We start from the raw sequence: 25002 nt of genomic DNA, 5'->3' as shown, positions 1-25002 counted from the left end.
CAACGTATGGTTGTTGTTCAGCTTAGTCAAATTTGAAATTTTCAGATGTCCTCCACTTGACAGCAGTCAATAGATCTTAAAATTACAGCAAACGCAGAGCAGAAAGTTGTAAAGAACTTACGCTGTCTTTCCCACAAGTTAGACAGAAATCAGACTTCATTTTTTGATTATTAAACATCATAGCCATGTATTATAATTTGGATTGAAATTCTATATTATAAAGTATATGAAAAAGTTCTTACTGAATTTTGTAGTAAACATGAGGTTCATAAAGTCTTTATGTCTGTAAAACATTTAATTAATGAAAGTCAAACATGGATAAAAACAATTTACTCTGATTTACGGACTCCCTTCATCTGGAAACAGCTGCTTAATGTTCTTCTTAAAAACACAGCTTGATTCTTTTGGTATTAACAAGCTATTATTGTGAGTTATATCCCTCTTTCAGTGCATAAATTCACTTAAAGTGAATGTAGAGAAGTTTATAAAATGCAGGCTTAATGTTGTTGTAACATATGTTGCAAGGTTTTTAACAGTGACAGTTTTGATGAAAGACATTTCTGCTTTGCTCTCATAAATAAAGCTTTCTTGTTTGCCCTGCTTTTTAATGTCTTAAGAATCTGGGTCCCCTCTGAATGACTCAATAAACTGTATAACAAGGTTATAGGAAAAGTGGAATAGATCTTGGTTTCTGTTTTCAGTCTTAAATCCATTTATTCTTAAGAGAACTCAACAAGCCTATCTCTAATTCTGAAATATCTTTGAGCTAGCAAATTGTCAAGAACAGAAAGAAAATCCTACTTGTTGAATCTTAGCTGTAATACAGGAATTTACTAAACAACCATTTATAAAGCTATTTGTATTGCATTTTCTTTGGCTCTTTTTTTTTGACAGCTACAGAAGCAGCTGGATTTGGTTTGGTTTTATCCTTCAAATAGTTTTGACTATTTTTTCAAAATTAAACTGCAAATTTATGGAAACATCTCAGTAGCTCAAAACATTGTGGTTTTTTCATTCTTTTATTTAAAGGGGAAAAATGCATACAGCTTTCCAAGATAAAATGTATTTTAAGTTTTTCCTTGAAATTAAAATCCTATTTATAGCTATGATAGGTTAGAATTTTTAAACTTTTGTATATAATCCCAGTCTTGAATTGTCTCTGCATAGCAACAAGTAATATAAAAAGAAAGAGCATTCCACCCCCATCTGATGGCAGGAGTGCATCACAGTCCCAGGATGCAAAAAGGCTGCTTAGACTGTGAGCACAGGGAACAAAACATGGCCTTGGATGTTGTTTGCTCTGCATCTGTCTTATGTTTATTTTACTTTCCTGAGCATCTTATGAAAAGATGAACTGTAAGCCAAGTAATGGACTAACTGAAAGCATGTAAGGCGTCTTCAAAGACTTGTCCTTTTCTGAAAAAAATTTGTTTTTCTTTTCTTCTCAAATTTCAGCACATCAGTAGCCAACATGTCCTTAATAGGTTTACATGCAGTAAGCCTTATGCCAAAGTTCTCTTTTTATGATTTGTTGGAGAGGTGAGGGTTTGTTTTATGCTTTAAGATAGTATTTGTCATTATATGTAACTGGAGAGAGTAAAATAGGAAGAAATGCCATATAACAAATAACATGAGAAAAACATTCATTTAAAGAAAATTAATACAGAGTGACTTACAAGAAGGCAGTTTGATTTTTAAATTCAACAGCATAAGCAACTGTTTATTTGGTCTTTTTCATAAGGACATAAATATTCTAGGTAAATGTTTTGTTTTCTTTTTATATGGTTCAGTTACTTTGTTTATTGACATATTATTTAATGCCATTTCTAGGTCGATCGCCAGTCCCAGTTTATTCAGGGCTATCGAGTAATGTATCACCAAACATCTGGTCTACCTTCTCCAGCTATATGGCAGAATTTGGAGGTCAAAGTCCCAACTGAGCGCAGTGCTGTCTTAGTCAACTTGAAAAAAGGGGTCACTTATGAAATTAAAGTTCGCCCTTATTTCAATGAATTCCAAGGAATGGACAGTGAATCAAAGTCTGCCCGTACCACTGAGGAAGGTTAGTAAAATGGTCAGAAGAAGTAACAGACTTGCACTTCTAGTACTGAAAGTGAAATCAAGAATGATCACTTTGGTTATTTTGTGTATGCTTTTGTTTGACTGCATTTCTTTCATATGATTTCTATTTGTTCAATACAGAATTGGCATTAGAATTTAACTTAATAGTCTGTTTTGTGGTATAAATATTCCAGGACAAGCACTCAGCCAGTCTCACAGTCTTCTATCTGATACCTGCTCATTATGTGTGAGGAGTGGCTTTGGGTCTTCCAAAAAGTCTGTGCAGCAGCCATTCTTTTCTAACCACTGTTGTCGCAGTAAAGGATTTTGGTCTGGACTTTGAAAATAAAACCAATACGTGAAATCTTTTGCAGATGAGTGTTTAAAAAGAAGCAAATCTTTCTGAATGGGCAGTAACATAGGTGGGGGCATAACAACAGCTAGGCTGGGAAGTGAGGATTAGTGAAAGACAAATTTTTTGCTATTCTGAAGGACCTCCAGTCTCAAGGGCATTCTACTCTACTGTTTCTCCTAGCACACCATTCATGGAATGGCCTTATTTAGTCCTTCAGAGAGTTAAATCAGTTTCCTTAAGTATCTTTCAAGCCTACACCAAAACATGGAAGGTGCAGATATAGTAAACATTTTACACCACTGAAATGTAGAAACAATCATTTCCATAGCACATAGCATGGATGTATTATTTTGCTTAGACATACGCTCTCCACAGCTGTTTTTTATTGAAAAGCAAAGAAAGTGAGGTGAGGTATAAATAACTTTTATCCTTCTCTCTTAGAAGTGTACAAGAAACCTATCTATCTATCTGTATAATCCAACGCATTCCCAGAGAGTCTGAGCCATCATCAGCATCCCTGCTATAAAAGTAGAAGGATGATCTTAACTGTCAGGGTTCATCTTGTGGCTGTTTCATTGATTTATTTCAAACCATGGGAGAGAAACACTGGTGAAGTTTCAAAATGCTCATATGTTTTTGGCAGGTTTTGAGTGCATTCTTTCCTTCTTATTGAAGATACAATCTGAATGATTTACTGAGGTATCCTGAGGTTTCAATTAGTGATGATTGTCACGTACTTTTTAATTCTAGAATAAACTTGCTTATTACTCACTTTTCACTTTGATTTGTTATGATTATTGCCCAACAAGCAAGTAAACATGAATAACTTGGTTGTTATCCCTGCTTTATAGATGGGGAAATTCAGTGTCCTGCAACTTGTATAAAAGCACATAGAAAGCCTCTGTTCAAGTCAGCATTAGAATTTAGGACTTTTGGGTTCCCATTTCTTTGTTTAGATTATAAAGCCTAAATCTGTCAGTAAAGAATAGCTCTGCAGCAGTCTGAACAAAGCTTAAAAAAAAAAGAAAATGGAAGAAAATTGAAAAAAGCTTTCTGTGGGTGAAATTGGTTTTCTAAAGTTAAAGTGTAAGATTTTCACCCTTTCCTAGCAGATTTTATTCTTGTCCATTTTCAATTTCATTGTTTGTTTAGTTCATCTAACTGTCTCCTGCTAAAAGTAAATTAAGAACTACTGAAAAAGAGAGAAGATATTGTACGTCCAGTCTGTATCCATAAAATACTTGAGGAGTGACATTTTCTTTCATAACTCTCATCTCCTAGCAGAGCCTGTCAGGTACTTTCCTTCTTTAAAGGCCGCTTTCTTCATGAGGAATAACTTTCCATATAATGAAGATTTTTTTTTAATTTTCTTGCATACGGATATGTATAAATCAAAGTGTACGATCTGCTTTGTAGATTAATATAACCTTCAAGCAGTCTTTTTACAAGTGTCTTTTTCAATAAGGCAGAGGCCTATAACTTGCAGTACTATCACCAGTCAAATGTCAGCCCTTGTAAATAATTATTCCTCTTTCTTGGGTAATAAAGTTAAGTACCTCCAAGAGAAAATTAAGAAATTTAGTAGGTGCAATCCTACAGAGACTTCCTTTAATTCTTCACATTATCTTTGTAATTATATTGGTGTTCATACATTTTCAAAAATACCATCGACCAAATGTGTAATGAAGGTGGTTTGTTTCTCATCCTGTAAAGAAAAATGTCTGTCTACTGAAAGGTATAATGCTTGCTGTTTAGCCTGTGGTTCCATTTTGAAAATGAGCTTTTTTAGATTGACACTTTTGAAATGTCTAAACAATGTATTTTTTAGAAAATAATCTGGAAGGGTGATATGAGTGTTGGAAGTCTTTTGCAACATCAAAGTGAATAACCCTGGTAAAGGCAAAGTACAACCAAGAGGTAGTAGTTTGCTGGATTGAATTTTACATGGAATGTTACTTCTGAGGGCTACCCCTGAAAATCAATTTGGCTGCAGTTAGACTTTTTTCTACATCTGGCATTTGTCATAATTCAGTATCCATTCATCTCCTACCTCTTTGGCCTTGTGAAGGTAACAAATGGAATTCTGTTTGGCTGCGTCTGGAAAAGATGAGCAGCGATTTGGGTTCTTTCGTATCTGTAAGAAGAAGCTGAGCACTGGAATAATTGACCTGTCAAGAAGCAGGCAAGGTGTTCTCCACAAGCCAGCAGCAGGGGAAATGAGAAAATGGTTTTAAAAATGTTATTTTTCAATGTGGTCTATTTAATAACTGCAGCAGTGTCAGACAAGTGGCTTAATTTATATCATGGTGCCAGCTTACAGGGTGGTATTATCATAGAGAGAGGAGGCAGAACTGTTATATACACATATGTGTCTACCCATACAAAGAAAGAGCTAAACAGAATATTTTATTTGATAATTTTCGCTTCTTGCTCGTGTTCACACTTTCTCTAAAGACAGATGATAATTTCTTCAATTACATCCACTATTTTAAACCTCTTTTGGAATAACTTTATGGAGTAGCATTTTTTCTGTATATTGTTTGTCACTGATACGCAAAAATATGATGGTCAATAGCAGAGGTCTCCTTAGTTTTTATCAGTTGTTGTCTGTCTATTCCTGCTTGCTTTAGTGCTTAAAACGAGACTTCAGCTGCATTCATCAGTTGCAATTTTAATGTCACTTCAAAATTACTCTATATCCTCCTAGATACAAAAAGACACATTGGTAGAATGTTAACTAAAATATTTGTGCAGTTTAAATGCAAAGACAAATGAGGACAGTGTGTTTTTCTTTAAATATTAGATTAAATAGTTCATTTTACATATTCTTTAGCATTTACCTTGCTCTGTCTTGCACTTTCCTTCTCTCTCTCTCTGTTTCTACGTATATGTGTATAAGAAATTATATTTCTGAATGCCCTTTTTGTTTCTGTGTAAGGATGAAAGTAAATACATATCTGCAAGATATTCCATATTATTTAAAAACCAAAACGAGTTACACAGTGTTAAGCTTCGCCATTTTCTGACTATTATTTTATTGTAAAATGTTGTTGCAATGAATACAGCACACATACATTTATTCATGGTTTTGTTGTTATTGAATAACTTGAAGAATTTTTAAAATGCTGGGGTTTTTTTACTATGTGGCAAATTGTTTCACTTGCCATAAAATACACAATCCAACCATTAACTTTGCCAATTTTGTGCTTTGCACAATTGCAGGGAGTAGCCAAAGACCACCTTTCTGTTCTTCCCCTGAGCTGGCTAAGAGTCAAATTGCCCACAACAGACCTCCATTTCTTCCCTCCAGTACACTGCTTCTCTGCATCATCCAAGGTCACAAGGACTCTACCTAGCACTAGTTGCTTTGCAGCTGAACCCACATCTGAAAACGTTGCTGTCAGAATGTACAGCCTTACAGGGCAGTCATGCATGCTTCTCAAAAAATGTTTTTCTTATGTAGTGTTGTAGGTCCATTTCCTCCCTCAGACTGATTTTAAGTTGTGTAATTCCTGCAACAGGCTACTTCAACTCTTCAAGGTTATCAGAGGATTTGAGCTCAGATCCTCATGCCTGTGCCAACTCAAGTACTGAGAAGCATCCAAAGTGGCAACACAGCCAATGTCAAAGAGGCCACAGGAAAAAATAAGGAAACCTGGAATGACTTGGGAAACTTGAATACTCCTGGTATCTGGGGCTGCTTTTAGTTGTGTTAAACCTGCCAGACATTAATACAAAGATGACACTTATTCTTGGTTTACTTTTTGGAGAAGCATGGACCAAGGATGTTTACGCAATGAGGGACACCTGTTAAAGATAAGACCGGAGTCTTGGCGCCCTCAGAATTTAGCAATTAAACAGTCCTCTGTGGGTGGGAATACTCTATATTAAGGGATTGGCATCAGGGAGCTGTGACCCACAGTGCGAGATGTGAGAACCAGAGGGTTATCAAATTAGATTTGAAGACGGGGTAGGGGGTGGTAAATATTTTAGGTTCTGGTTCAAGGTCTGCTATGGTTCTTTAAAATAAGCTTCCATAATTCATATTAGAAATGTGTTAAGATTATATTAAAGGTGATGACAAATACACAAAATAAAAAAAATCTAGGAAGAGATATACATACACAAAGATATCATCTTGGGCCAGAAAGTCTCTGAGTGTCAGGTTTCTGGGATTTGGAAAAGTGTCCTGGAGAGGTATCACTATATGCTTTCCTTATTAGTCTGTACTTTCATAGCCTTTGTATATTGGTTTTGTTGAAGACTAGATAGATGGACTAGGATAAATGGACTAGATGGACCCTAGATCCAATTCAGTGCGGCTGTTTTTATTAATAATTTTTTCCCAGGGAAAAGATCTTAAGATGACACTTGACTTTGCCACAGTGGCAAGCTAAGTCGCCGACAGTGTCAAGTTGTTAGTCACTGGTCTAGAAGTGTAGTGGAAGAGAGAGAGACTGCAAAGCATTTTAATACCCTGGAGTGGCTGAGGAGGGATGTGCACCACAGACCCTCTGCTCTGGCAGCTATAGCTATGATGGGAGAGCCCCCGCATGGAGATGCAGCAGATGCTCACAGAGGGAACTATTTTTTTCATTATCAGCACTGGGCTGTTGCATCACTTCCCGTACAACATGTTCTCAGACAATGAAAGCATCCTGCTGTTGGTGTCACTGCAAGAGGCGCTTTGCCAGCATAGCTCTAATCACTAATGGCTATGATTTTTTTTCACACTTCCAGCCAGCATAGCTGTGCTGGCAAACCTTTGCACTGTAGATCTGGCCTTGATATGCAGTGACCAGCAAGACAGCTGTGGATGGCAGAAGTGGACGTTAAAGAGAAAGGAAGACTTCCCAAGGGAAAAGAGGCCGTAAATATGTATGTGTAATATGGCCTAATTTATCAGCTCCCCTATTCACTGGCATTTAGTGCAAAGCCCTGAATATTTCAACTTTGTTCTGCCTAAGAGTTACAAGATTTTATGTTTAAATCTCCTAAGTTAATGTCTTCTTGGAGGACAAATAAACAAAATCCTCAAATGTCTACTGCTGTTCATTCTTATTAGATGATGTGGAGTAAAAAGAATCAAAACACTTTTCAGGGCAGGTGAAGCAGCCTCACATTAGGACTTAGTTGATGTATCCGTAACTAACCATGCATATTAAAGAAAACAAATGCAAGCCTGAGAATAATTCCAGTGCAAAATCAAGATATGCTATGTATAAATGAGGAGTGATTTGTATTGATTCTCCATTGCCACAAATTCTGCATTTTCATTCAGAGCTATGCTTCTCTTTAGAAAGCCATTTTTCAAAATTGTCAGTGCCTGACAAAATATGCATACCTAGGCCTGCAGGGAGTGTGAACTTTGTATATTCTCTGCTTGCTCTTACACTGTTTCAGCAAAATTCGTGCTCTAGTAAGTGGATTAATGTCTTGCTTCTGTTTGTTCTCTCTCTTTGGTGTAGCTCCAAGTGCCCCTCCTCAGTCTGTTACTGTCCTGACAGTTGGAAACCACAACAGCACAAGCATCAGCATCTCATGGGATCCTCCGCCTCCAGATCACCAAAACGGAGTCATCCAGGAGTATAAGGTAGAAAGGATGTGTAATGGGAGGGGTGTGAGTTTAAGGAAACAGCCTGCTTGAATTACAGAACCATAGTGCTGTTTATGGATTTTGATTCTGACAGCATTTATTGCCACCCATATAATGATATGCAGAAAGAGGTCCAAGTACTTATGGATTTTTTTTTCTGTTTAGGCAGTRCTATTGTTGTATTAAAAACAAAAATACCTTGAGCTTGATAGCTTGATCTAGAAGAGAGCTGTAATTGGCAGCTAGTTTTATGGTGTTTCTCTTTCTTCCTCTTCCTTGCTGTGGAAAGAAGAGAAGTTTTGGGGGGTTGTTTTGTTTTGTTTTGTTTTGTTAAGGACTTCTCCAATCTCAAGACAGGCAGTGGAGTCTGTATCTTAGAGTTTCTTCAGTCCAGCAGAAAAGCTGTCAGGAAAGATCCTTCTCCTCTCCCCTGCAATAATAATCATTCAAATACTTCAAGGTCAAAGGCAAGGACTGTGGCTCTGGGAGAATCCAAGTCTTCTTCTGAGTACTATCTCTGTCAAGATTCACAACTAAAGTGCTAGGTTGTTTACTCGGAGGAACAGGTTGAATATCAGTATTATATACAGAGTTTATTATATCAATGTTTCCTACATTGCTTGTCTTTTCTTCTCCTCTTTTGCTATGATGGCTCAAAGTATCCACTGGTTATACATTACCTTAAATTTTGTCGTAGTCTACTTTGCTAGTGGAGGCACTAAGCTCACTTTTGCACAACTATATTTGCACAACACGGAAACATCACAGTGTGCTTTTTGGCGGGTGGGGAAGAAGGACTATGGAGAAAAAGATCAGTCTAGGTGTCAGTCTTGTCACAGGATTGTAGCTGTGGAACACACTGTTTGGTAAATACATTGACTGTGGTCAATTTGTATGCCTAGTGTGAAATTCTTAGTTCAAATAGAGAACAGCTTCCTTGACACGTCTGCAAAGGGTAGAAATGGTAGTATTAGCTTTTTGGAATGCAGTTGATTATTTCACACAGAAAGATGTAATTTATTCTTCTGTATCTTGTGGGAACACAGCATCAGGAAGGGAGAAAGTGCTTGGCTTTTAAACCAACTCGTGTTTCAACCTCTTACAGTTTATCACTAGTTCAGAGGGATGTGGTAAGTGCTCGCAATATTTATGTGTAGCATAGCACTTTCTTTGTTCTGCTTTTGGTCAATATCAAGATTTATTAATCCCAATATTTTATTGACCTCATTTTCATATCAATTAATAATTATCTTTTGGCTTAATTCATCTTCAGACCAGCTCCAGTATAAGTCAATATTAAACATCAATTCCATAATAACCTGAGTCCTCTGCATATTATGATTTCATTGCTGTGTAGTCAAAGTCAGGAAATTTTGAAGTATAAGTGTTGCATAACGACCTTACTACTGTACATTTTTTGTACATGCTTGGTAGAAACCAAGGTTTTCAAATATGGGCTTGAAGAGTTTTTATACTTAAATAAGCTATTTGATTTTTAAAAGAAGGTGAACACTCAATAATTTCAAAAGCATTGTTCTGAATTACTAATTCACTTAGAAGAGTAAAAATAATTTCATAACCCACATTTTTGTCCTCTTTTTAAAGATGTTAATCACATTTGATCACTTGTTTGTACATTGTTTCTTTAGTTAAGCACTATAATATTCCTGTATTTTGAAATTCATATGTCTAGAAGATATCTTCCCTTATCTGCAGTAACAGCACTTAAATTGTCATAACAGCATGAATTTCCTTAATTACCTAAGACTGAGATTTACTGAGTGGTTTAGTCACCTATAATTGGACACAGGTGGAAATATGGAGCCTAAGTCTAAGAGTGAAATCTTCAGAACCCTTCCCTAGCACCACAGGCATTTTCACCACAGCACCAGAAATTTTGCTTCTCTGCTTGGCCAGAATTATCTTGATTTTGCTAGGGCATAACAGCTTGGTACTTACCTTCTGCCATAGCCCTATCAGTATCCTCATGCAAGATATACCTACATATAAATCTTCATGAAGAGCTTAGCTTGTGCCTTACACAATTACAGAAGTGAACACTACACAAGATAAATTGACTGCAGTACTTTAAGTATTGCAAAATACTGTTCATGGTGCAGGAGGAATTTATATATAAGGGCAGATAAATTCATCTCATACTTGCTGTGAACTAAGACCAAAACAGACAAGGAGAGGAAGAGTGAATTGCAATAGTCTCTCACCCTATTTCTGGCCTGCAGATAAGATCTATTTGAAGTTAGGCGAGTGAAAGTTTCTTTTGTCCTCCAAATCTTCTTTGGTGATTCACAGAGAAAAGACAGGGTGTGATAAAACTCTGAGCAGGATCAAAAATAAGGGCCATGAGAACATTACTGTTGCTAAGACACATCAGTTGGTTGCTGATAGTGGTTCCACCAGTAGTACTTTCTTCTGCTATTATAATTATGTAGTGTATATATGATACCTTTATGCATTGATTTCTGTGAATAGAGTGGTACTAAATGCCTTCTTTAAAAATACAGAAGCACCATGTGCAGATACCATTAACTGAAGAAGAATCCTTAAAACATCTTAGTTCTGAAACATCTCGAAAAATGCAAGAGAGAGAAATAAGAACACTCTGAAACGATATACCATTCTCATCACAAAATGCTGATTCAGATTATAGAGTATTTTGTGTGTTTGTTGAATTAGAGAGTAAATGAGTCAGGAACTGAAATGTAAATTCCGGAACAATATAAATAATGACAACAGCGATAGTAAAAAGCAGGTTGGTACTTAGGCCATTTCAAAAATTTTACATGACACTGTTCTGTAGCAAAAGGAAGTTGAAAAGAATTTTGAAAGTTTTTTCTTCTTTATTACTTTAAGAAGTGTTTCAACCTGTGCTTGTATTATTTGGTGTCCTTTTGCTGTTCAGTGGGAAAAAGGAGAATGAAATAAATGGATTTTTTTAAGAAAGGTTTGGTAGCAATTGTATTACTGTACAAAATTTCAATTAACTTGCAATGCCTCTTTTTCACTTGGATGTTTCTGGTCTGTGCTTCTAAGAAGTGTACCACAGAATTTGCAGTCCATGGAGAGCCAGGGTCCAGAGTGGTGTTTTCAAGCAGCCTTTGCAATCTGATTGGTTTTATGCCAATCTGGGATAGCCTTCTAAGGTAAAGCATCCCAATTCCAGCTGCCCCTGGACAGAAAGGTTGTTAAGAAGTCCAAAATACCAAAATAAGTGATTGTCATGCAATACCTTGATATGTCATATCTATGTGCTATTGTTTACGAGTATGAAGAGTTCATATTTTTTAACACATCAACTTTTGTCCCAGATCTGGTGCCTAGGTAATGAGACTCGATTTCATATCAACAAAACAGTAGATGCAGCCATTCGCTCTGTAGTAATAGGTGGCCTATATCCAGGTATTCAGTACCGTGTGGAAGTTGCTGCAAGCACCAGTGCAGGTGTGGGAGTAAAAAGTGAGCCACAACCCATAATAATTGGTAAGTGATTGTCTATTCTGTTATTTTGTTTTGCTTGCTTAGACATTCAGAAATGCTTTCATAAACCACTTCTGGAAGCATAAAAATCCGTGGAGCAAAAGACAAGGTGCAATTTGAATTGAGGTAGTTAGCTTTTAATGTCCCACTGCCTGCTGATATTGTGTCTTCTGTTTGTGCAGAGGTCTCACAACCAACACAGTGAAATAGTTCTTTTTTTTCCTGAGACATATTGAAAATGCAGATTATCAAGTGAAACTGATTTAATTCCTTTTAATGAATTTACCACTTCTGCAAGTTGACAGATTTATGGAACTATCAACTAGACCTCCCTTTTCCTCCTGTTAAGATGACTGTAATATTGCTTTACTTATACCGTTGGTGCCTAAGGCACTATTTACAGCTGATTTTCTGAACATTTGGAGTCAGCGTTTCTCTGCTGTCCCAAGCAGATGAGCTTGCTCTGTCAAAGAATAAGTGGCCTCTAGTCCAAATAGAGAGCAAACGTGGTATTATCGTCTCTTGCTTTGAAATGACTGTTTCTTATTAGTGGTTTCCGTACTGGATTAATTTCCTGACCTGAGGGAAGCATGGATTCTATTTCTTCTGAAATTCTTTTCAAGTATAAATTATGAATGCAGAAACAATATGGGAAGGGTGGGACTAGAAAAAGTGACTATATTTAGCAAAACTGAACTGAGCTGTGCACAGCAGCACCTCTTCTGAGTGCATAATACTGGAATTCCGTTACATTTTTCTGTGTGATCAAACTTAATTATGTCTTTAATTATGGCTTAATTATGGGCTTTTTTTGCTGGTTTGTGGGTATTTTGTTGTTATTACATATTTTCTTTTCTAGAAAGCATTATCAACAAAATGTCTCAGACATGGACTGTTCTATTAAGGGTAGGCTTCTACAAAAGGCTGGACTCTTAAGCATTCCTTGAATGTTTACTAATATTCAGGATCCCCATGTATCACGATATTCAGGTATTCCTATGTATCCCCATGTAACAGAAACAGGGATACGCCAACTTTGGATGTATTGTCACTGGAGAGGGAAGTACAAGAGCAGAGATGCAAATAGCACTGGTTTTAGAAAGAGGCAATAACAGAAACTTCAAAGAAAAGAGGGGCAAAAAGTCTTCTAGAGCTGAAAGCAATAAATTGTTTTTGGAAAATGAAAGGAACCTGTCCTCTAAAGGCCTGAGTTTTGAACCTTTGTGTAAATAACTTACAATGTGATATTAGCCTGTCTTTGCATTCACTTTGAGCAGGGTTACTTTTCTTATTCAACTTCCCAGAGTACTGCTGAAAGGAGTCCGTCCAACTAGATGCTAAACACACTGGTCTTGTTCCAGCAAAGCACTTAAGCATGTTTCATTTTAAGTGTGTGAGTAGTCTCCTGTCGCTTAACTTGTTGTAAGTTAAACTTGCACTAAAGTGCTTTGCTGAATGATTGCCAGAATGCTCAGACCCTAATCTGGATATAGCCCTCCAGCCTGTCTTTTTCCTTACAAAAAATGACTAATATAATCAAGAGTTAAATCTGTAGAGATCTGTATTATTACATGAAGGAGGAAAGGGACATTAGGATGCAAATTTAACAAATAAACTACAAAAAAAAAAAGCCATTTGGCATTTAGAAACTTAATTTTAACTTGTTAAACTTACAGTGATATTTATTTGTTCCTTTAATGATCCCAGAATGTCTGCCTCAACAAGTCTGTCTGATAGCATCTCTGCACATTTACAGTCCTTTACATGAAAAGTAATTAATAGAGTCTCTTCTGTTTGGCTTGAGTTTCTGTTCTCATTTCTTTTATCCCTTTTGGGAACACAAAGCTGGATGTAGTTACTACTTGTATGGTCTATATCTCCCTTTTCTGTAGATTCCATCTTTCTATTGCTTATGAGCCATAGTTGCTGGCTATTTCCTCTGGTTATAAATATGCCTGGTAAAGGCAACAGAGTTCAGGTGGTACAATTTCTGAAAAATTTGAGTTGGTACCACTTGATGTTTGACTAAGAATCAAAAATACAAAACAAGAAAACATAATTGTTAGGTAATTAAAAAATAATTCTGTGGATTAAAAACTAGGTAATGAATAAACCTCAAAACATAATCATGAATGGGAAAACATCATCAAGTGGTTGCACCACCACAGGTGGGAGTCCCACCTGGCCCAGTGCCTCGCTGTATAATTTAACAGCTTGCAAACAGAATGAACAACTACAGGAATACTTAAGCGTGGAGAGAGCAAGGTGGTGATATGGAACAACTGAGACGTGTTGCTAAACAGTATGGCTTTCATTGTCACAAAATGCAGAGGCCAGTGCATAAGAAAAACACATCCTTTCTTCTTACAATATAGGAGATGTTATTCTAAGAAGTTATTCTGAAAATGGCTGATGTTCATCAACTGCTGACTTCTCAGATCAGTGCTAGACAGCAAGCTAATAAAAGTTCAGAAAGTGAAAAACAGGAGACTACTGAGTAGTAGAAAGTGTATTATTTCTTTAGTTGGGAATTGTGTGACTCTTACTGGAATTCTGTGCCAATATTTCAAGCAGGATGTTGAAAAATTGTATAGAAAGCTCAAAGAGGATCAAGACTAAAATTTTTCTGATCACTATTGATATGGAGGGCCAGAAACAAAATTGAAGATAGCAATATTTCTGTTATTTCTCTTTATCAGTTGGCCTGTTCCTGCTTACATTCCATCATTGGCATAATAATATGAGGAACAGCTGCAAACTTTCACAGTAATAGGTACAATTGAATCTGATGTGTCTAATTAATTTTTGGTCTGACAAATTAGTTTTGTTCTTCATTATTCTCCAATGGGAGGAAGACATTATATTTCATTATGTTTTTGTCTTCAGGAACAATGGAGCGTTACAGGTCGCACACATCCCCTGTCTATGTTCTAATTAGTTGAACTGACAGTATTGTTACAGAAACACCTGCAGTATATGAAATAGTACACTGGTACCTTGGATGACATATATACTACTTCTGATTAAATATTATGTAAAGAAATACAAAATTAATGTCATTTATTTGCCCAAACTCCTACGATTATATTAATTTTATCGAATGTCAGTGTATAACATTCATCTTTATCCATTTGTTCTTCAGCCACTGAATTCACGAAGCATATGTTATTTTGACATTTAAATGAATTATTACTTTTGTACATGTAATTATTAGGCACTGGAAGGGTAGAACAAACAGCCAGACTGGTAACTTTAGAAGATAATTTGGAGACAGATGGTACCTTCCCCCAGAAGAGCCCTTGGGAGATTATAAAGTCTACTGAAACCTCTTTCCAGGCTCTCTGCAGTTTGTTCTCAAACCCTCCATTCAAAGATGACTGGTTTCTGACCTCAGAATAAAATCAGGATCTTCAGCACCGAAACWTTTTGCAGGCTTTAGCAGGAAGCAGTCATTCTTTTCTTGAATCCAGGAGCATCCGCTGCCAAAGCCAGTGTCTCTGAAGCGCTTCCTCCCCCCTCTTCTCCAGGGCAGCACAGCTGCCACCGACGCAGGGCGGACATTACCTGTTTCCTCACCTTCCTGCTGCTGTTACCTAGCCTCCAAAGGGCGCAGAAATTAACTGAAAGTTAATGCCAATTAGAGCTACATCAACTCCCATGCTGCTTTCTACTAGAAAAACAATTGTATGCTTAGGAGAGCATGCTATAGAGTGCCTCTTTCTATTAGTTTTACTCTCAGCACTTCCTCTTTAAGCACTGGGGTGCACCTATAGAGTGTTTCTACAGGCAACAAGGAAGGGGGAAATCCTGCAAAGGAGCCACTGCTGCCTCACGTCTTTTCCTTGCTGCTGGTGCTCACTGAGTTTTTAATCTCTCTTATTACATCGGAGTGGAAACTATTGGGCTTTTGATAGCTGGCAGGATGAAATAGGAAAGCTTTGGTTGGAGAGGACGGCAGCAGCTACTGGGCCTTAATGCTAGTAAAGCTTACCAGCATGACCTGGTATAGACTGGTGCGTGGCAAAGTCTTTACACTGCCTTTTTCTAAATTAGCAGGCATAGCCTGTCAGGGTTGGTCTGTGGGAACTATTCRGTCTGTAGGAAGGCTGCTTTGTTTCTTGAACAGAGCTACTGAAATCAAGCCAAGCTCTCGCACAGCTTCAGCAGTTTGTTTGCAAAAGCAGACGGTCATCATTACTAAATATTGACATGGTGATGAAAAAGGGAAAGCTTAATAAAATCACAGAGATCATTAACAGTGTTACAGCAATATAATGCACTGCATCGCCTTTCTTCCTGAGTAACTCGATCCAGCTCTGAGCACCTCGAAGGGCCTAAAGCTGCCTGTTCACTGGGGCACTGCCGTGATAGACCCCATCCCCGGATCTGTCAGCCGAGGCGCACTCAGCAAGACCTGGCTGTTGGGCCTGATTCTTATTCACTACTTGACTGATTTAAACTGTTGGTCTACTGTAAAGAGGCCTTCCTGGAAGTCAAATTGATAGCATCTGACTTTTCTCTCTTGTATCTACTTTAGCAAATGACCTTGTTTGTTTGCTTTAGACTGGAGCCAGCATGCTGACACAACGGCAGTTTTGTTTCAATAAGTGACTAGTAAATTTAACCATTGCTGAATTATAGAAGAGGAGTACATACGTTTTCACAGCAGGGTGTAAAGCTACGATATTTTTAACAGTTTGCTCCAAATGACCATTTTAATGCTTTATTTCCATATATATATTCTACTGCCTCCATGTGTGATACACTCTCGTAACTGAGAATCGTGGTATTTGCATATGTTTTTATCCTTAGTAGAGTAGCTACTCCTGAGGCTTGAAATCTTTCTTCTACATGCATACAGGCATCTGATAATATGGCATATACACTTGAAGATTGAGCTATATAAATGCTTTTACCAGAAATGATGGCTAATTCCTTCACCACTTTCAAAAATGTAGATGTAGGTATTTTATGTGAAATGTATATAGAATCAGTATTCATATTTTTGCAGAAAAATATGTTCCACATTTCCTACCTTTAAAACTAACCGTTTTTGACAGGGGAGATTTGAACTAGAAACTTGCCCACCCTGGAACTGCTTTGGCATTTCCTGAATTCCTCTCCACAGTTTTTATGGGCATTTGTTTTCAAGCCAGACACTAAGATTTTCCTTTTAGAAAAATTCTCTTTTAGAGAAAGAAGGAGAAAGAAAAACAATGGGAGCATCTGCTGAAATTCAATGTTTTCTAAGGTGCTAGCCACAATTGAGATAGTATACCGTTATTTTTGATGCGCGTCACTTTAATTGGTATTCCATGTGTCATAATTATTTCTTCCAGGTTGATGTTAAGAATTTTTCACACCTATTTTGGGTGAAAAAATAGCATCATCTCTTATTGTGATTCCTTAGAAATTATAGTTATCTAAGCTATTTTCTGTTTTGTGTCAAAGTTAGTGTATTGAGAATTCATATGAATTATTTTCTCCATGAAATAATTGTTGAAAATGCATCTTTTCCCCAATTAAAAATACATATATTTAATTTTTTATTTTAAGTTTGGAAGCTCTGGCATGCAACAGGTAACGAGTTAAATAAGAACATTTGACATGCCAACAAGGGAACTGCCTTTTGATGTTGTAGCAAATTTTATATTTGGATTTCTCATTTAGAGAAAAGTTATTTATTAATTGCTTGATCTGTTTCTTGGAGTTGGTTTACTATGGTCCATTCTGTCTTCATTCTACGCTGCCTATAATTATGTAAAAAATACTTATGTATATTGTTAAATACTCCAGACTGTGATCTGTTAGGTTAGTGGGAACAGTGCTACAGAGCTGTCTTTTCAAATATATGTTTCCAAAATTGCAATGGATTATGGGTTCACTTGCTAGAAACATGGCTTTTCAGGTATGCATTAGTACCCTATAAAGCTGCCCTAGTGTGGATAATTCTTTTGAGGCACATTACTGCACAGTTGGAAAAGCAAGTGCATTCACCATATGAAAATTTTAATTTTCATTTGCAGTACCTGCTTCCTGGTTGCATTACAGCGTACATAGTAAATATGTTCTATCGACTTTCTTTTGTGCAGGAGGTCGTAATGAAGTTGTCATCACTGAAAATAACAACAGCATAACTGAGCAAATCACTGATGTTGTCAAACAGCCTGCCTTTATAGCTGGCATCGGTGGTGCATGCTGGGTAATTCTGATGGGTTTCAGCATCTGGCTGTACTGGCGCAGAAAGAAGAGGAAGGGGCTCAGCAATTATGCTGGTAAGAACAGTAACTATTTATTACCATCTCATCAGGTTCTATCATGAAGAGCACAGGTGCTGTTAAACCTATTCAAAAACCACGATGACCTTACGACAGAGGTGGACTGGGTGAATTTCGTATGCTTGTTTTAAATGTATGCTATGAAAATGCCAGTGTATGAGAAGCTTTAAATGCATTGCTCTGAACCACATTTCATCATTTTCATAAGACGGTCTTTATTTTTACATTTCCAACACATTTAGCATAAAAAAGTACAATGAGGTAACTGTACCTCTTACTCCTTGCTCAGAAGGCACTCTGTTAGCGGTCCAGCTTCAGTTATGTGCTCAAATGTGAGCACTAAACCCTTACATGAAAGGTTAGAAAGAGTATTTAATCTTCTCCTCTTTCATTCCTGTGCATTTCCATGACTTTTGAACCACATGCATGGGAAATAAACTGAGATACTTAGCCACCAACTCCATACATGGAACTGGAAGAGGAGAAAATGTTGTATTAGATAAAAAGGGATGGTCAAGTTTACCTGTGGTAGAAGCCATGGGAAGTTTTGTCTTGGAGGTACAACTCCTTAGAGCTGCCTTACAATGTGATGCCTTTTGCACAAAGCATGTTGCTCCAAATTAGGTTTTGAAAACCACAGTTGGAAAAGCAAGTACATTCACCATATGAAAATTTTTCTTCCTCCCTCTCTGAAACTTTTTTTGTGTTATTCTGTGCTTCAGGATTCTTATGGATATTTAAGCTGTCAGATGAATATAGCATTACCAAAGAAATGGGATGCTCTGAAATGTAATTTACACATGAAAAAGCTCTTCTTCAAACATTGGGGTAGTTTCTCATGGAGTGCTTATTATACAATACATTTAATAAGAGAAAACATTTCCTGTTTGAGCAAGATTTGCACATTTGAGTTTTCGGTATGTTTGCTGTTGACACTATATCAGACTATGTCATACCAATATTCTACTGATTTACAAGTTATCGCATGTGAACCAGAATACACAGTTTCCCCAGGTGGCTGAGCATCTCTAATATCTTTCTACTGCCAAAACACAACATGCCTTCCCTGCTGCAATCCACACAGTCCTTACTCCTCCTCACCCTGGCTTTAGCGATCATCAGACCCCTCAATGTTCTGACTGGGCTAACTAACCCGGAAGAAAACAACTCACAGTTTTAGAAGGTTTTTTGTTGTTGTCGTCGTTTTTTAATCCTGTTCTCTTCCCTCCTGGAGTAGTTTTCTCTGAGCTTAGTGAAATGAAGCCCCAAAGCCAGCAGAGTGGAAGCATGGAGAAAATAAACCCTTTCAACGGCAACAGGCTCTTAGATTGACACAGTTCATTATGGAACCTCACCTTGAGTGACCATGTGGCCTATATCATTCACAGGTTATGCTTTTTGACGAGGTATTTTTTTCTTTGCTTTAACAGCAGTGACAACTTTTACTCTCTGAGAGGTGGTATTAGTTCAGAAACTGATGTATATCACATGTGCCTCCACATGTGCTTATATGATCCCCAGATTCTTCATAATAAGAGTTAGGCCCTTAGGACACTATCATATATTTACATATGCATTGGATGCAAACTAAGATTACCCCCTTTTTTTTAACAAGCAGAATTATTTGTCCTGTATGTGAGTTGGCATAGTTTTTCTTTTTTTCTTTGAGAGCAGTCTTTAACACATTAAAATGCATAGCCATAAATGGTAATAATAGTCATTGTAAATGATTGGAATAGTCATTATAAACAGTGTGTCTCCTGCAACTCATTACTTCTCATGATGTTTGCTGCATCTAAGTGTGATGTGAACATTGCATCATGACATAGAATTTCCATTATCAGAATTACGAAATACTGTATGCTTTCTGCAAAGAAAGTTCATAAGAGATTGTGTTTCAGAATTCATCCTTATGTTTACAGTTTGGAGAAGAGCATGTCCTCAACTGTGACTGTCAAAATTCACTGCTCACCTTTCCAACTGTCATTTCTCATTGGCTGCTGGCTGGTTAGTGCTTAAAGCTCAACTGTTATGTCCTGCATATGATATTAAACCACAACTGAGAGAATTCCAAAGGAAACTCATGCCCTGCAATTAGCACTTGTTTTCAGGGTCTGTAACTCACAATGTGTTTGCTTTCTTGTTTTGCAGTTCAGTCCTTCACCTTCACCCCTGCAGGTACTGTCCATTAGTCTGTCTGTTACGTCACCAATGCATCATTGCAAACATTAGCTATCTAAGTGTTTATAAACATGTGAGGTATGCAGAATGCAATGCAAGGAAAAACACTACTGCTACCTATCTGTGATAGTAATGTGGCATGGATTTTCCTAGTGATACCAAGGGAAGGTGCAATCTACCACCCTTAACTTCTCTGTCATTATAATTCTGCATACTTCTTACTCATCTAACTCTTCAAAACAATGCAGTTTTGAAAGTAATTTGCAGGACAAAATGCTTGAACTAACATAACATGAACAAGCATTAGTCACATATGGTCAAATATTGATCCAAGAAAATATTATGAATATTTCTGAAGATCTCCTAACTAGGAAATGAAACTTACCTCTGCTTAAGCTGTTAGTTGTGTATACATCTGCTTTTGAGGTATTCAGCTCTGCACTCAATCCAGTGATTAACCTATGCACACATTCCCTTTACAGTATTTTTTAAATTGAAGCATTTGCTTTTTTTCTGCCTATCCAATTCAAGCTGATTTCCTAGTTATCACTTCTTTAATAAACATAGCATACAGTAGACCATTATTGTAAGCGTAATTAAAGATATGTGAAGAATAAACAAGTGTGGCTGGAGCAGCAGGTTGCAAACAGCTTAGTCAACATATGGGTAGCCAAGAGAAATAGTGTATACAATTAGTAGTAATAGTTAATACAAATAATTAGCTTCAGTTCTCATACCTAAGCTTGAGAGTCAAAAACTCAAAAATAATTATACCTCAGTATTACACTGTAACAGGGTGATAAATTTCATCATTTTCCAAGGGAAATATGTAGCATTTTTTGTGTGTAGAACGGCCCCTCAATTGCACTTGCCAAAACTGTCTCTTCTTCTGTCTCCTCTGACATCCATATGGTAGAGGCCAGTCCTCCTATTGCTTAGTGGAACCAGTCCTCATGCTCAACTAGCTGCTTTCTAGCTCTCTTATTTTCAGCCACAGCTTGTGCATTTTAGCTTGGCAGAAAAGAACAGCTGACTGTTGAGGATGATGAGTGAAGGTGGCAGTGTCTGTCCTAGGGGCCTGTGACGTTGCTAAGGAGAGCTGTCCTCAGGGAGGAACTTTGGGGGCTTGTGAATTGCTCCTTCTGGGTTCTTGGCCTGTTTGTTCAAGTCAGAAATAGTTATGGCACAACACATCCCAGTCTAAAAGCTTTACTTGCTTTGCTTTGGAACACAGGACTGTGTTGGAGCCACAGTGAATGTGCATGATTCAGTGCAGTTGTTCCAGGCATGCTGGGCAACTAGGATATGTCAGAGGCACTGCCAAAAATTCTCAATTTGTACAAGAGCTTCAACATCTCATGGATCTTTTGGAACTATAGCAATACATTGTTCTATTCCCTGTTCAATAATCATTTCTGGAGGTGGCTGAGAATCTAAGTCATCCAGTAGTCAAGTCTACCAAATTAGGGTGTCTCAAAAAATCATGACTTGTAAAAAAAATTGTGAAAGAACATAGTCCATATTTTTATTTTTATACCCAAAGTTCTCTATGATACATCTTTAGTTCTCTAGTATTTGAATTTGCAGTTGGTGATCTCATTTAAATAAATACATCCATGCTTGTGGAGATTTGGTGACATTCACAACTGTATGTTTTTCCCTTCATAGTTATAATTCATAAACATTAAATTGGTTTCAGATCTAAATACTTAGACAGTGGTATGTAGCTTTCAGAATCTCATCAGAGACAGCTGTCAGTAAAATTGTATCAGGGATGAATTTTTCCTGATAGTCAGATATTTTAGAAAGTACACACTTTTTGTTCAAACATGTGCTTTAATTTCTTCCTTCAGAAAGACAGAACATGCAGATTTGACTGTATAATAAATTTGATCAAATGGATTTGCAGAACATTTATGTAATCGCTCTATTTCACAAACGGATCTGGCCAAACAAAAAGCTAAATAGCATTTTTTTCAGTTATTGGTGAGACAGATTGTTTTGGGGTTTTTTTTCAGTTCTATTTGCGTGCGTGTAGAAATTAAAACTCTAAAAATATGTGTTTAAAGGTATGGATTCAGCAGGTATTTTTGTAGTTGCTAAAAACATTCTCTCTGATCAATTTCAGATTATGGGTCATTCATTAAGTCTTTGCTGGGACTATTTGTTATTTATATTCTATGATTAGACACCTAAGCGGCATAATTTCTGCTTCGTGACTGAACTACTGTAACATTCTATGCAGAAGAAGAACAAACAGCAAATGTTGTGCTGTTGGTAAAGATTTGTGCCAGGGAAGAGTAATTCATTGAGTTAAAATTTATTAAGCTTTCTGTATTTGTGAACATTTTCATAAGCACTGATCGATTGTTCAGATGTTCACAAAGAAAATGTGACATTGAAAATCATAGCTAAATCTTTTTACTTATTCACAGTTGAACTGACTCCAGTAGGTACTAAGCCATTAGTCCATACATCACTATTCCTCCCCTTTTCCTTCCCCCATCATGACTCATCATTAGGCATTGAATCTGGGTAGTTATAGTACTGCAGAAAGTATGGTTTTCTACCATGTTAGTTAGATGAGTGTCTCGCTTACCTGGTAAGTAGTAGTGTCGTGTTCTGCAACTCTACAAGAAGTATACATTTTTGGGAACATGACAGTCTATCAGCAAAAACAAATATGGCACAGAGAGACTAAAGGCATATGTCATTCCTTTTTGAGTGATCAGTTCCGTGATATAGAGGATGGACTCTTTATGGTCGTTTTGCACCAGGAGGTGCTGGTTTGTTATGATCCCAGTAAAAAAGGCACTCAGACTCTGTAAAGTATCACTTAAAATGCCATGTATTAGAGTTAACACTATAAGAAGAAAGAGGATTAGTGTAGATAATCTTACATCCCTTCGGATGCTGGGAACCTCAAAATGTGCAGCATTGAAAATGTGCAGCGCAGCCTGCCCAGCAGATCCTGTCCCTGGAAAGGGTTACTCCATTTTTGAGTTCTTACATGATTTTCTTAATAGAAAACTATTCATCATTTCTACTGTCAAATGAAAAGGATGTTTTGGGGAGAAGTTGCTGCTGCACTTTCGGATAAAGACAAGGACCCGCAGGTGGTGTAATGCCAAGTGGGAGCTGCCTACAGGCTCCTTCGTTACAATTAGCCACTAAGTTTATCCTGTGGCCAAGGGATAGGTGCGGCACAGCATGGGCCCGAAGGCCAAACTAACGTGCAGCGTAGCACGGCACAGCACGGGCCTGCATCTGTTCAGGTTAACTGTTCTGTGGATCCATAACTCTTCCGTCTACAATGGTCTTCCGGCTAGGATTACTACAACGGTTAACCGTAACTCAGACTGTCCAGATACAAGTATGCTTTATGGGTTTCCGCATGGTACAAAAAAAGGGAGCTGGCATGACACAGATATCTGACCGCTTGTAGCATAACATAGGAATTGTTTCATTCCCATCCGTTACAATGACAGAACAGAATTTTTTTATTTAGTACTGGAAGTTGCAGTTCTCTTTTCACATTTCAGTATGTGAACCTCTATAACAAATGCACAGAATCCATTTGTAGAAATAAGAAAAATATCATTTATCTGCTTATCTTTCCTGTGCCTCAAGCTCATGGTTCTGCCGGTTACCACTCACTTGAATACTCAGGTGTTTTCAAGAGTGTCTAGGCCATCAGTCATCCAAGGAAAGTAAATATGTATTTTCATTTATGAATAGGTAAGCTTATTGAGTGACTAGTGCTCCTTGGGATTAAAGATTTCATGAAACTGAGTAAATAAAAACAAATTAAAAATAGATAGAGAAAGAATTATGGAATGCTACACATTTTATGCACAACTCCTCAAACTGTTAAATGAGGATAAATTATTTGACAGAATCCAAAGGCAGGCAGAAGTTTTGATGGAATTTTTATATGCTGATTATCTGTTCTGAGTTAATGCTTATTAAAAGAGGATTAATCTACATTCATATTTGAGGAACGTCTTATCAGAAAAAGGAATGAGACTTGGCTGGCAACATTAAAGTTTTCGTTTGTGGTAGGAAAATGTGGCCTACTAGAGATACATACAGAAAGCTTTCTAAAGCTTTCTTGCCTCAGAATGTCAACTTACTATACATTTGTATTTTTCCACTTCTAGCAGGCATGAAGATTAAGTTTAACCTTGTCAGATAATATTAGTAAATAGTATGGGTACCTCCTTATATATTTAAAGAAAAAAGTATGTAAAAAGCTCTTAGCGTGTGCTGCTTTTCATAGAAATATAAAAAATATAATTCCCTTAAATATTTATGCATTTAAAATGCACTTTGGCTTATATTCTGCATTTTTACAGTCCTTGAAGTGTACACTGGTGGGGATTCTTTCAAAATGTCTCTATGCAGAGGTTATTTTTTCATCTTTTGAAAACCAGTCTCATCCCTGCTGGTCTTCAGCCTTTCTAAGAACATATATCAGATGCAAAGAATGCTGAAAGAGCTTTTTTGTTTCCTCAGTGAAAAAAAGCAAGGGAGATGGGTGGGTCAGAGATAGGGACATCCTTTCCTTCCTCCTCTTACATTGCCCCTTGAAATTGCTCTGCATCTTTTTGCAGCAGAGACAGGCTGAATAAAGCCAGCTGTCTGTGTGTTTTATTTTTACAGTGACATCTACAAGTCTGCATTGCATTAAGTATGCTCCTATTCAGGCCGTTAGGCTTGTTTTGTAATTGCAGAAATCAAACTGCAGGCAAAAACGCTGACAAAACGTACGGCAGGAATGATAAACATAGTGCTTATGTTGGCAGCCTGACCATATCTTCTGTCGTTAGCTGTCTTTCTTTCACAATATTGATGCTAAAAGAAAGGCACCTTCTCTATCCACTCTCAGGTAGCCCATTTATAGAAGGCATCAGGAATATGATTTTTTTTCTGTGATGTCCCAATGACATCTTCACGCTTCAAGAGGGATTTTGGTTAGCTTAGTTGATACGCCGGAGCCTTTTTCAACAAGAACAATAACTACAATATTCCCTCAT

The 25002-nt window shown here is 37.2% G+C and overlaps 1 protein-coding gene across 1 annotated transcript in view; it reads left to right on the top strand.

Moving 5' to 3' along the window:
* Positions 1 to 25002, top strand: part of ROBO2 (roundabout guidance receptor 2) — a 427700-nt gene that overhangs the window by 350460 nt on the left and 52238 nt on the right. Inside the window, exons 15-18 of the mRNA XM_026075995.1 lie at positions 1831 to 2062; positions 7885 to 8009; positions 11339 to 11510; positions 17600 to 17782. Coding sequence (XP_025931780.1) covers positions 1831 to 2062; positions 7885 to 8009; positions 11339 to 11510; positions 17600 to 17782 — 712 coding nt within the window. The remainder of the gene's footprint in view (positions 1 to 1830; positions 2063 to 7884; positions 8010 to 11338; positions 11511 to 17599; positions 17783 to 25002) is intronic.

This window comes from Apteryx rowi, unplaced genomic scaffold (genome assembly GCF_003343035.1).
Source record: "Apteryx rowi isolate R43461 unplaced genomic scaffold, aptRow1 scaffold_42, whole genome shotgun sequence".
Lineage (NCBI taxonomy): Eukaryota > Metazoa > Chordata > Aves > Apterygiformes > Apterygidae > Apteryx > Apteryx rowi.
The sequence above is the reverse complement of the archived record's forward strand: the minus strand, read 5'-3'. Positions and strand labels throughout refer to the sequence as shown.